Source organism: Saccopteryx leptura, chromosome 1 (genome assembly GCF_036850995.1).
Source record: "Saccopteryx leptura isolate mSacLep1 chromosome 1, mSacLep1_pri_phased_curated, whole genome shotgun sequence".
In the NCBI taxonomy this organism is placed as follows: domain Eukaryota; kingdom Metazoa; phylum Chordata; class Mammalia; order Chiroptera; family Emballonuridae; genus Saccopteryx; species Saccopteryx leptura.
The window spans coordinates 303,869,269-303,883,422 of NC_089503.1; the positions used below are offsets into that span (position 1 = coordinate 303,869,269).

At 42.0% G+C, this 14,154-nt stretch overlaps 1 protein-coding gene across 1 annotated transcript in view; it reads right to left on the bottom strand.

The window, feature by feature from the left end:
• LOC136388389 (antigen WC1.1-like) overlaps positions 1 to 14,154 on the bottom strand; it is a 31,771-nt gene that overhangs the window by 7,149 nt on the left and 10,468 nt on the right. Inside the window, exons 4-7 of the mRNA XM_066360270.1 lie at positions 13,799 to 14,116; positions 6,793 to 6,882; positions 6,405 to 6,719; positions 4,682 to 4,996 (exon numbers count right to left, since the gene is read on the bottom strand). Coding sequence (XP_066216367.1) covers positions 4,682 to 4,996; positions 6,405 to 6,719; positions 6,793 to 6,882; positions 13,799 to 14,116 — 1,038 coding nt within the window. The remainder of the gene's footprint in view (positions 1 to 4,681; positions 4,997 to 6,404; positions 6,720 to 6,792; positions 6,883 to 13,798; positions 14,117 to 14,154) is intronic.

Sequence of the window (14,154 nt, forward strand, 5' to 3'; positions counted from 1 at the left end):
AAGCAAATGGTTATATGATCTGTAGTACCAACCTCTCATGTATGAAATATTTGCCATTGCTTAAATGTTATATCTACCTGGAGTAATGTCAATGATATATTGTTAAGTGACAAAAGCCAATTTAATAACAGTGTGTTTGATTAAATCTCAATTTTGTTAAAAACCAATAAAAAATAGCATCAACGTAAATTATTTTATGTGTATATGAGTTTGAATATGCTTTAGTAAAAAGTGGATGAATTTAGCAAATGGTACTTACTAGTCCATTAATCTTGTTTATATCATAAACAAGCTAGTGGAAAGAACAGAAATTCTTTAGTGCCAGGCCTGGTACAAGCCCAGCAGGAGCAGGTGTGGCTGATTCAGAGAAGAGACAGAGACAAGCAAAAGGGGATATAAGGAAACGCTGGCTGGCCATCCTTCTTGCCTCCAGTGTTCTTTTACCTATAATAGTGTTCATTCCTGGGGGAGCTTCACAGTGGCAAGATTCCCTTATGATACTTATAGTGGACCCAAACTTGCCTCCTTGTAACCTCCACCCATCAAGTAGGGCCCTGCCCCCTGAGGCAGCTCATGGTGAGTCCCTCCCTCTTCCATGGGAAGTCCTTCTAAGTCTGAGGTCAACAACCAGGCTACATCTACTCTTGCATTTCTGCTCATTAGCCTAATTGGAGACTCCCTGTGACATGGTTTCTAGTTGCTTTTGCATATGACACACATGCACCTAGACCCTTGGTCGGCAAACTGCGGCTCGCAAGCCACATGCAGCTCTTTGGCCCTTGAGTGTGTGGCTCTTCCACAAAGGGTACTCCACCCTAATGAAGTTAATAACAATGTACCTACCTATATAGTTTACGTTAAAAAAATTTGGCTCTCAAAAAAATTTCAATCGTTGTACTGTTGATAATTGGCTCTGTTGACTAATGAGTTTGCTGACCACTGACCTGGACAATGAAATGTACCAGCAGCAATTCTAAAGGGAGTTCACCCTATGGTGGGTCAACAAATTCATCGCCCTGGTACTTAAAAGAAATTTATTTCCAGCATTGGGTACAACACTCTGGCACCTTACTTCCAAATATTTGCCCTTCACAGTCTCAAAAATGTTATATGTATTTTCACTATCACCTTATTATTTTTTTACATAAAATGTTTTTTATTTTTGAGTTGAATTTATTGGGGTGACATTGGTTAATAGAATTATATAGGTTTCACGTGCACAATTTTATAATACATCATCTGCATATTGTATTGTGTGTTTACCACCCCAATTCAAGTCTTCTTCCATCACCACTCATCCCCTCATACCTTCTTTCACCTTCCACCACCCCCTTTCCCTCTTGTAATCCCCATACTATTATCTATATCCATGAATATTTTTTTTCTTAATTCCTCCATCTTTTTCACCAACCCCCAATGCTCTGACAGCCATCAGTCTGTTCTCCATATCTATGAGTCTGTTTCTATTTTATTTGTTAGTTTATTTTGTTCACTGGTTTCCATATAAGTGAAATCAGTTGGTAGTTGTCTTTCTCTGACTGGCTTGTTTCACTTAGCATAATGCTCTCCAGGTCCATCCATGCAGTGGCAAAAGTTTCCTTGATATTTTTTTTTCATTTTTTTTTTTTTTGTACTTTTCTGAAGCTGGAAACGGGGAGAGACAGTCAGACAGACTCCCGCATGCGCCCGACCGGGATCCACCCGGCACGCCCACCAGGGGCGACGCTCTGCCCACCAGGGGGCGACGCTCTGCCCCTCCGGGGGGTCGCTCTGCCGCAACCAGAGCCACTCTAGCGCCTGGGGCAGAGGCCAAGGAGCCATCCCCAGCGCCTGGGCCATCTTTGCTCCAATGGAGCCTTGGCTGCGGGAAGGGAAGAGAGAGACAGAGAGGAAAGAGGGGGGGGGGGGAGAAGCAAATGGGCGCTTCTCCTGTGTGCTCTGGCCGGGAATCGAACCTGGGTCCTCCACACGCCAGGCCGATGCTCTACCGCTGAGCCAACCGGCCAGGGCTGTTTCCTTGATATTTTAATCTCTGGCATCCACTCACACACTCCACCCTCAAAAGAGTTCTAGTTAACACAATCAGTGATGTACAATGACTTTAATCTAATGGGCACATTTCAGTTCTCATCTATCTAATGTCCTAGTAGTATTTAACACATAGGAATGTTCCCCTTTCATTGAAATTTTTTTTAACCTGACTTTCAAACACAGTATTTTCTGCATTACTATTTCTCTGTTAGCTTTGTATCAGACTCTATGTCAGTTCATAGAGTGCTCTATTAGCTTTTAAACTTTAATGTTCCTTGAATTCTATACTAGGAATATTTATGTTCCTAGTGATCACATTCACTCTGATCTAAGCATTTCTATGGTAACTTCTAAAGTTATATCTCCCACCCAGATTTCCATTCCAACCTCAAATTGCATACTTCTAAATGCCTAATGACATCTCACCTGAGTCTTCTTATCTACTTTGAATGTAACATATCTACATATCTATCCTGAGCCTATAGATTTCTTCCCATAAGATTCTGTGTTTCCCATATTAATAATAGGCACTGCCATACCTCTAGCAGTCAACCTTGACACCTCCAAGCTATTTCAAGTCACCATGTACAATAATCCTTTGTCTATCCTGTCCTCAAAGGATGTTCTCTTAATGCAAAACTGATTAATTTGCTCTTCAGTTTAAAAAACTTTCAATTGCTTTTGATTACACCATCATAAATGTCTCTCAGATTTTGACCATACAGCCCAACAAAAACAGAATAGCAACATGCGGTGTGTTCTTCTCCTGCCATTTCATTAGTTCAGTACAGGCAAAGAGTAGTTAGGTAGTTGACTTTAACCGTTCTCGTGTGTGCCAGTGAAGGCTGACAAGGACAAGGCAAAGGAGTTGAGTGTCGTTAAAGAGAATGATTATAATGTTGGCTCATCTAATTAGGCTAAGAAAAAAATGTGAAGACAAAGAGAAAACACATTGATAGGGAAATGATAGTGTACTCCATAAGGATGAAAAATTATTGGAAAATGATCATTAAAGTTTATGAGCCACAGGATAAGAAGCAATGATAAAAGTATAGAATAAAGAGATCAAGATTTCAAGGTGTAGTTAGCAATGGTCAGTAGTGTACACATAGCCAGAGGTAGGATGGAAGAGAAGATGCTTAAAAATGAACTCAACGAACTGAGAGGCCAGGATTGTGGCCTTAGTTGCATTTAAAGGTGTTGAAGTAACCACCAAGGGTTCCAGGAGTATGACATGGGTGAGGAGCCTGGTGAGCCCGTGCTGCAGTCGTCAGTGGATGAGGGGAGAGGCCAGAAGGTTGGATGATGACAGCAACCAATGGAAGTAGTGCAGGGTATTGCCTCTTGGTGTGAATTTCAAAGTAGCCATATGTTGAGAAGAAACACAGAAGAGGAATTAATAAAAATGACAGCTGAGAGCAAGGAGCATGCCTTTCCAAGTCTCAGCCCAGCAAAAAGCATGTTGAAGGAAAAACACACAGCCTTCAGATGACAGGGAGATCAGTGTTTTCAGGGCAATGTCAGGTTTCGATCTGAACATAAAGTGGAGGGAGTATTAAAGGTAGAAGAGCTCAGAATTTTCATATGATAGGCTCAAGCTTCCAACAGGCTCTGCAGATAATTTTGAAAAATGGAAGGAGAGAGCAGAGCATACACAATAAAGGGGAAAGGCCCAGAGGATGAAGTATCTGCTAAGAAGACCAATATACCGAGGCTGCTCAGAAGAGACAAATTCAAACAGAAAAATATAAAATATGAGGCCACTAATCTTGCAGCAATTCTCTTTTGTGTCATTCACGAAGTAAAAAAAATTCCTCTTTAACAAAATTATTTTTTGTTTCCAGCCTAATCTTTGCTCTGCTCACCATTCCAAACTAATCCTGCGTCCTTCTCCTACACCCTCTTTCTGCTCTGCCTAATGGAATTTTCTCAGTATCTCAAATATACCACGCCCTGTCCCAGCTCAGTATTTACAATGACCAAAATGTTTTTTCCACTTTCTTCTTTTAAGGAACTCTTACTCATCCTTCAGGACTCCACCTAATAAACTTGGGTATTTTTTTCCCAAATTACGTACTTACAAGCACTTTCTCATTCTTCATGACACTTGAAATTTCTGCCTCATGGGAGTTTTCAGCACAGGATCGTACGCTCTATGAGACCAGTGACTATATTTTTCTCTGCTCTGCGCTCTTACCTAATGTATAGATCTGTACCTACAGGTACTCAACTACTATCAGCCAACAGACTGACTTGAGAAGTAGTCTAAGTGGTATAGATGCATCTCAGAGTAAAATACCCTGAGTCTAAGAGACCGAGCAATCAGGATTGATTCTCTGCTCTGCCCCTTACTTACTTCAAGGTGCTTGGCATATTTTTTAACCACTCTTAATTAGTTAGAAATTCCTTAGAAAGTTGATCAGAGTGTTACTCATGCTGCCCACATGTTGTTTTTTTTCCAATCTCTCTGGTATTTTTCACATAAACTGCTATAAGCACAGGTTTTTAATTTTTTTTTTAACAAGATTGCAACATGTGGATTAAATCATCTCATCCAACTTCATTTTGTAACACTCATCTTAAATTCACCTCTTGGATTTGAAGATATAAAGTCCCACTAACAACATCCTACATAGAAACAGTAACTCACCCGCACATGTGATATAAGCTTCATCACTTTGACGGCATGAATTATATTTCCAAGGATCAGAAGGACACTGCCAGAGAGACCTATCAGTGTTCCGACACTGGATTCCATCCACCCACCGCGGCCTCGAACCTTCCCTGAAATTAACAGAAGAGTCAAGGGTTCCACTGTCCCCACAGCCAAGGTGTCTGCAGATCGTGGATAAGGTCGTGGCTTCCATGGGGCTGCGGCAGACGCTGCCCCAGGTCCCGTTGTAGAAAACTTCCAGCCACCCAGCACACTCCTGGTCTTCGCTCACCATCCTGAGGGCCAGGAACTCTAAACGTGAAAGAAGGGAAGACAGGGCACAGTGAGCATCCCGCTCAACGCTCTGCGTTTTCTCTCTCCCAGCGACTGTGAATACTTGTTGCTGACTCTGCTGAGGAGATGCCCACTAAGTGGCAAGACTGAAATTTGTGTCCCTTCCCTGACTTTGTACACTGGTGTCTCTCTACTTCTAGCACAATGATGCAGTGGAATATGAACAGAAAGAAACACCAACCCGGTCCTTCGCCGGGAGGGAAAGCTGAGTGCTGTTTCCTGACTTAACTTCCGACAGAGTATGTGAACGGGCTTGTGGATAGTGGGTGGTGATCAGAATAATGGGCCCCCAGAGATCTCCACATCCTAGCCCGTGGAACCGGTGAAATATTACCTTTTATGGCTAAAGGGACTTTATAATTACTGCTAAGATAAGGACTTTTGGATGGAGAGATTCACCCTGGATATGGATTAACCAGGTGAACCCAGTCTAATCACATCCTTAGACTCGCTCTCCTTAAAAATGCATAAACACAAAATGGATGGATCTTGATAACATTATATGGAGTGAAATAAGTAAATCAGAAAAAACTAAGAACTGCATGATTACATACATAGGTGGGACATAAAAATGAGACTAAGAGACATGGACAAGAGTGTGGTGGTTTGAGGGGGGGGAGAGGAGAGGAAGAGGGGGGGAGGGGAGGGGCATAAAGAAAACCAGATAGAAGGTGACGGAGGACAATTTGACTTTGGGTGATGGTTATGCAACATAATTGAATGACAAGACAACCTGGAGATGTTTTCTTTGAACATATGTACCCTAATTTATTAATGTCACCCCATTAAAATTAATTTTAAAAAATGCACAAACGTTCCCAGCTTCCATTCAGAGGGAGATATGACTAAGGAAGAAAGGTCAGAGGGAGGCAAGGTAGTGTGTCTGAAGAAAAAGACAGGGAGCTAGGAGTGAAGTTATGCACACCTCCTCTAGAAACTAGAAAAGGCAGGGTAAAGGAACCTTCCCCAGAGCCTCCAGGAAGAATGCAGCCCAGAGAGACCCTTTTCAGACTTCTAACCTACAGAATCATAAAATAGGAAATCTGTGTTGTTTTAAACCACTCAATTTATGATAATTCATTACATCAGTAGGATCTGAAGATTTTACTGACAGGCAATTGCAGAGTGAGCCCAGCTTTCAAGAAACGGCTGTGTCAGGAGACGTTGCTGAGAAGGAGGCACGGGGCCTCAGCGGCTGCGGAGGACACCGGAGCGCCGTCGCCACAGCTGCCAGAATGACGGGCACCATGGAAGGAAGCTTCCTTCTCCTCTGGCCCTTTCAGCAACGTCTCCTCAGGGTTCCGATTCCCACCCTCCAGGGCCCCACCTGCTCCCCCCCAGCCTGTGGACAATGTGCAGCGCAGACCTGAGCAGATGACCCCTGCGTCCTCCTTGTGCCTGCAGTTGTGCTGTCCCCAGCCCCGGGAAGGGCACTGCCACACGCGGGACTCCTTTCCTGCGCAGTTCATGTCATCCAGCCAGATGTGTCCTGATCCCTCCCCGAAGTGAGCAGAGACCGTGGCATTGAGGGCATCTCCACAGCCTAGCTGTGCGCACACCACCCGGGCATCGTTCAGGTCCCAGCTGTCATCACAGATGGTGCCCCAGGAGCCCTGGTGAAGGACCTCCACTCTGCCGGCGCAGCGACCGCCCCCGTCCACCAGGCGGAGCTGTCTGCTGTCTGAGGAGAGAGAGGCCAATGGGGTATTTACACAGGGAAAGAGAAGGGTTCCTGGTGCTGTGGGGCCCCTCACCTGAGCAGTTGGCAGCGCTCTCTTCTGAGGCTGCAGAGCCTGGTGGTTCAGACATGGGGTCACACTCGAGCAACACGTGAGTCTGGTTTCCTACAGAAAGTGTGGTGGTCAGAGGCTTAGTAGGGTTGAAGAGCAGGAAACTGAGCTAAACTAAATAATAACCTAGTGATGGGGTCTGAGTTGATACTGTAAATTAGTAATTATGTTATCATATTAGATATAATATTAGAGTTCACCTTTTTTATTGTGAGTTCTGCTTCAACAATGTCAAAATTTCTGGGTTGTATTGTTTATTGGGGATACATTGGTTAATAACATTATATAAATTTTAGGTTTACGACTTTGTAATACAACCGATGTGAGTGTTCGCCACCTGAAGACTAGTCTCCTTCTGTGACCAAGTATTTACCCTGTTTGCCTTTCCCTACCCCCCTCCCCTCTATATCTATGTTTGTTTGTTTTGGTTTATTAGTTGCTTTTTGTTGGAGGTTGTGGGACTGGATGAAAAAGGAAGGATTAAATACAAATTGATAGTTACAAAATAGTCATGGGGATGTAAAGTACAGCATAGGGAATATAGGCAATAATACTGTAGTATCTATTTATGGTCCCCGGTGAATACTAGAGTATCAGGAGAAACACTTTGTAAGTATATGATTGTCTAACCACTATGGTGTACACCTGAAATTAATATAAAATAATATTAAGTGTAAACTGTAATTCAAAAAATTTTAAAGAAGAGTACATTTTTATAAGTTTTGAGAATTACATGTACTGCACAACCACCACCACAATTAATATACAAAATAGACACATGACCCTAAAAAGCTTCCAAGTGTCATTGCAACCAATTAAAGTCCCCTTAAACTCAGCCCCAGAAAACCACTGACAGCTTCTATCACAATAGATTAGTTTTATGTTGTCCAGAATTTAATAAAATAACACAATATGTACTCTTTTGTATGGCTTCTTTCTCTCACCATGTTTTGAGATTTATCTGTGTAGTTGGATTTACCTGTGTAGTTCTTTCTACTGCTGAAAAGCTTTCTTCCATTGGATGGATATGCTATAATTTGTTTATTTATTCTTATGTTAATAAAAATTTGTTTGGTTTACAGTTTTTTGCTCTAGTGAGTAAAAATGCTATGAACTTCCTTGCCTAGATTTTGTATGTGGTCATACATTTTATTTCTCTAATAGTATAATTATCTAGTAGTATAATTTTTGGATAACCTACTAAGCATTTTTTTAAAAAAGAAAAAAGAAAACTTGATTTTCCAAGAAATCATTTTCTTTTACATTACCACCAGCAATATATGATAGTTCTAGTTAATCCATATCATTGACAAAACTTAGAATTGTCTCTAACTTTAGCCATTCTAGTTTGTGAAATTATATCTTTTTATACTTTATTTAAAATTTTTGGTCTTGGCCAGTCGGCTCAGTGGTAGAGCATCAGCCTGGCATGTGGATGTCTCGAGTTCAATTCCAGGCCAGGGCACACAGGAGAGGCAACCATCTGCTTCTCCACACCTCCCCCTCCTACTTCTCTCTCTCTTTCTCTCTCTCTCTTCTCCTCATGCAGCCATGGCTCAATTGGTTGGAGTGCATTGGCCCCAGGCACTGAGGATGGCTTTGTGAAGCTTCTGCCTCAGGCACTAAAAATAGCTCAGTTGTAAGCATTGCTTCAGATAGGCAGACTGTCAGCCCCAGATGGGGTTGCCAGGTGGATCCCAGCCAGGGTGCATGCAGGAGTCTCTCTATTACTCCTCCTCTCACTTGGAAAAAAATATTTTTTTAATAACTAATTATATTGAGTTTTTCTTTTGCTAATTGGTAACTTGTAAATCATCGCTCACTCTGTAGGTTGTTTTTCCATTTGGTGATGGTTTCTGTTGCTATACAGAAGCATTTTAGTTTGATGCAATCCCACATGTTTATTTTTGCTTTTGTTGTCTTTGCTTTTGATGTTAAATCAAAAAAAGAATCATTATCAAGACTGATGTTAAGAACTTTACTCCCTGTGCTTTATTATAGGTCTCTCATTTTTTAGGTATTGCATTCAAGTCTTTAATACATTTTGAGTTAATTTTTGTGTATGGTGTAACATAATGGTCTAATTTCATTCTTTTGCATGTGGCTATCTGGTTTTGCCATGACATTTATTGAAGAGATTAACCTTCCAGATTGTATATACTTTGCTCCTTTGTTGTAAATTAATTAACTATATGTATACATGCATGGGTTTAGTTGTGGCCTCTCAATTTTGTTCCATTGATCTATGTGTCTATTTTCATAACAATATAATGCTGTTTTGATTACTATAACTTGACAATATACTTTGAAATCAGGAAGAGTGATGCTTACTGCTTTATCCTTCTTTCCCAAGATTGCTTTGGCTAATTGGGGTTTTCATGAATCCATAGAAATATCAGGATTGTTTTTTTTATTTCTGTGGAAAATGCCATTGGAATTTTTATAGAGATTGCCTCGAATCTGTAGATGTCTTTGGGTGGTGTTGGGCAGATAAGATGTATTATGCTCACTTTGTTAAAGATAACACGAGGAGGCCATCGCCCAGGTGATATTAATGTGTGTTGGGGTGGGCTAACGGCAGGCAGAATCCTTGTAGCCTGGGGCTTGGTTTTGGGATTAAGCCTTTCCTACCCTTTTTGATGTGGGGTGGTACAATCCAATCATGCCTCAGAAAGTGACTTTGTATTAGAGACTTCCCTATTTTGTATATTGGATTAAGGGTTTGGATTTCTACACTATAAAATGGGGACTGAGCGGGAGCTTGCGGTTTTAGGTTCCTGAGATTAGCATTAGAGAAGAGAGCAGAGTGGAGAACAGAGAAAGGCCACGTGGAGTAGACCAGGAGAAGCAGCCAAGATGGCGGAGTGCTGAGTGAGATGCCAGTTTGTGTGCAGTTTGTATCTGGGATAAGGAAGGAGATGGGGAACAGAGGTGAAGAAGTCTGGTGAGCTAGAAACCTTTGATTCTAGGAAACTTGGATAAGTCAGTGCCTTTGTGAGCACTGAATGTGAGTGGGTTTTGGAGCCCAGTGTATGTTTTTACTTGCCCGCCGGGTGCAAGCTAGGATTAAAGACTATGGCCCACCAGTTTGTGGCTCCATTGTTTCTTTACCGACTGTCCGAATCCAATGTGAAACTGCATGGGCTGGGCTGCTGTGATGGTGGCCCTTGCCTCGGCTTCTGGCTCTACATTTGGCGTAGTCTGTGGCAGGATTCGATACAGATCAGCAAGGAGCCTTTGAGTGGTGGAATAGAGGACTGGCTAGTGTTAGGGTTCCCCATGGCTGTCCTTTTGGGGATCGTAGGCTGGCTGACTTTTACAGCCATGCATGAGGAAACCGAGCGCTCTGTGGAAGAGGCTGCCTGGGACCTGCAAACCGAGCAGTGGAAGGAGCTGGAGCAAATGCAGGAGAAACCGATGCTGACCCTGGAGCTGGAGGAAATGTTGGAGGAGGAGGCCAACCAGGTGTTCGAGATTTGCCTGGAAATGGAGCAAACGCTGGAGGAGGATTCAGAGGTTTGTGAGTTGCAGCTTGCCCTGGATGTTGCGGAAAGCCAGCAGCGGCAGGAGGCCGGGGCTGAGGCTGAGGCTGAGGCTGAAGCTGAGGCCGGGTCTGGAGGTACAAGGTCTGCGGAGCAGAGGGCGTCAGCGGCCCGGGACTCGAGCCCGGCAGTGGGAGCTGATGTTTCCAGTTCCTCTTTGGAAGTTGAGGAGAATCGGGCTGGAGTTGTGATCTGCAGTCTCCAGAAGATGGAAGCCCAGCTGGAAGGAGCACCTACTGCGGCCCCGGTAGGTCTGCGATTTTGAGATATAGGGTTGGACGCTGTCATGCTTTCCAGAGCAGAGATGGAAATGCTGACTGCCATTGCCACGTGCCCCTCTTTGGGACAGTGTAAGACCTGCCAGGATGGCAGGGATGAGGGGGGTGGCTGACGCCCCATGTGCACGGACTGATTTCCTGGACTACGACCGGAGTGGGCACTGCCTCCTTTGTTGGATGGACTTATGGATTATGGATTTTGGACAATGTGAAATATCCTGATGGGGGTGGAGGGTGGGGGGTGGCTTTGCTGGAAGCACTCCCTTGCCCCAGGAAGCTTTTCCCATGGCTAGAAAGAAGGCCAAGGACATTTTGCGCTTTTGGCAAAGTGCTCAGAGACTGGTGAAGTGTACCTTTGTGATTGTTGAAACTGTATGATTTGTGCTGTTGTAATTTGTGTAATGTGCCTAATTTCCTTGCACAGGGATGCTGGTGATATAAATTGTGGGTAGTAAAGTGAGCATAGGGGTGGATTGTTGGGCAGATAAGATGTATTATGCTCACTTTGTTAAAGATAACACGAGGAGGCCGTCGCCCAGGTGATATTAATGTGTGTTGGGGTGGGCTAACGGCAGGCAGAATCCTTGTAGCCTGGGGCTTGGTTTTGGGATTAAGCCTTTCCTACCCTTTTTGATGTGGGGTGGTACAATCCAATCATGCCTCAGAAAGTGACTTTGTATTAGAGACTTCCCTATTTTGTATATTGGATTAAGGGTTTGGATTTCTACACTATAAAATGGGGACTGAGCGGGAGCTTGCGGTTTTAGGTTCCTGAGATTAGCATTAGAGAAGAGAGCAGAGAGGAGAACAGAGAAAGGCCACGTGGAGTAGGCCAGGAGAAGCAGCCAAGATGGCAGAGTGCTGAGTGAGATGCCAGTTTGTGTGCAGTTTGATACATCTGGGATAAGGAAGGAGATGGGGAACAGAGGTGAAGAAGTCTGGTGAGCTAGAAACCTTTGATTCTAGGAAACTTGGATAAGTCAGTGCCTTTGTGAGCACTGAATGTGAGTGGGTTTTGGAGCCCAGTGTATGCTTTTACTTGCCCGCCGGGTGCAAGCTAGGATTAAAGACTATGGCCCACCAGTTTGTGGCTCCATTGTTTCTTTACCGACTGTCCGAATCCAATGCGAACCTGCATGGGCCGGGCTGCTCTGATGGTGGCCCTGGCCTCGGCTTCTGGCTCTACAGGTGGTATAGATATTTTAACAAATTAATTTTTCTGATCCATAAACACATGATATCTTTTCATTTGTTTGGTTTTTCTTCCATTTCTTTCATCAAATTCTTATAGTTTTCATTGTACATATCTTTCACTTTCTCAGTTAAATTTATTCTGAAGTATTTTCATCTTTTTGATACAATTGTGAATGGTATAATTTTCTTTATTTATTTTTCAGATGTTTTATTTTTATTGTATAGAAATGCAGCTGATTTCTATATGTTGATTTTATATCCTACAGCTTAACTGAATTTGTTGAGTACTTCTGTTTTTTTGGTCGTCTTTAGGATTTCCAATATCTAAGATTATATCATCTGAAAATAATGATAATTTTACATTTTTATTTTTATTTTACTTTTTTTCTTCTTTTCCAAGTGAGAGGAGGAGATATAGAGATACAGACTCCCACACGTGCCCCAACCAAGATCCACCCAGCAACTCTCATCTGGGGCGATGCTCTGCCTATCTGGGGCACTTTGTTTATATTTTAGATATCTTTTATTTCTTTATCTTGCCTGATTGTTCTAGATAAGACTTCTAGTACTATGCTAAATAAGAGTGGTGAGAGTAAGCACCATTGTAGTTTTTCCGATCTTAGAGGAAAATCTTTGAACCATTCAAACTTGAGTATAATGTTAGCTGGGAAATTGTGATATATTGAGGGGGTTTTTTTTTTTATGTTGTGGTAATAATCTTCCATACTCAATCTGTGTGCTTTATAATGAAAGGATGTTGTATTTTGTCAAATGCTTTTCATGCATCTATGCAGATGATCATATGATTTTTTTTATCATATGCTTTTTATCTTTTATTCTAGTAATGTGGTACATCACATTTATTTGCATATGTTGAACTATCCTTGCACCCCAGGGATAATCCCACTTGGTCATGGTGTATGACTTTTGAATGTGTTGTTGAGTTCAATTTGCTAGTATTTTATTGAGAAGTTTTTACTCACCAAAGAAACTGGTCGCTAGTTTTCTGTTAGTGTCATTATCTGGCTTTATTATCAGGGCAATTGCTGGCCTTATAAGATAAATTTGAAAGTGTTTCCTTCACTTCTATTTTTTAGAAGAGACTGACAAGGACTGGTGTTAATTCTTCTTTATCAGGTAGAATTCACAAGTGAAACTATCTCTCCTGGACTTTATGCTGGAACGTTTAGAGAATTGATTTAATCTCCTTATTTATAATTGGTCTGTTCATATTTTCTATTTCCTCATGGTTTGGTCTTGGTAGGTCTAGCAATTTATCCATTCCTTTCATGTTATCTAATTTGTTGGCACATAATTGTTCATAGTGGTCTCTTATGATCATTTGTATTTCTGTGGAATCGGTTGTAATGTCTCCTCTTTCATTTCTGGTTTTATTTATTTGAGTCTTTTCTCTTTTTTTTTCTTAGTCTAGCTAAAAGTTTTTCTATTTTGTTAATCTTTTTATTAAAAAACAACTCTTAGTTTCATTATATTTTTATTGTCTTTTTAGTCTCTAGTTCATTTATTTCTGCTGTGATTATTGTTACTTCCTTCTGCTAATTTTGGGCTGTTTGTTCTTTTTGTAGTTCTTTGAGGACCTCTTCTTGGGAGGGAAGGGAGGGCAGAGTGACTGGTGGGAAGGAAAGGTGACTTCCTAGGTGCCATTAGTGTTTTCTTTAATAACCTGGGTTGGAGTACACAGGCAAGGTATACAGTTATTGTTTACACATTATTCTCTATGATTTCACTTAAATAATATTGTTTATTTTTAAAATATTATTTCTTGTAATACTTCTTGCTCTGACCTGAAAAAATAGATAAACAATTTAAAGAACCGTATTTCACCACGAAATACCTTATTTTTAAGGTTGTTTTTCCACACTTCCGGCTCCGAGGTACATTCCAATAAGGATAAGAAACATTCTTAGTACCAGAGAGCCCTTCCCTTTCTCTTACCTGAGCAGATCACAGAGGCCATGTTTCCATGGGTACAGTCAGGAATGCCCAGGGCAGTCATAGAGCACTTCCACAAGGAGGACTCAGCCCCTGAGCAGTGAAACTGTGCTTTCCAGATCTGAGTATCTCTTTCCACAAAGTATGCTTCTTTGGGGATTGAGAGGGCAACTCCACAGCTGAGCTGACGACAGACAACATTGGCATTGGCCATATTCCAGTGGGAGGCACAGAGCATTCTCCATTCTCCAGAAACATTCACTTCCAAATTTCCCTCACACTGAGAGGTGCCATTTTTCATGAGCCGGATTTCTGTGTATGCTGGTAGGAGAAGACAGGATTTTAGCAAAATCTTCTAT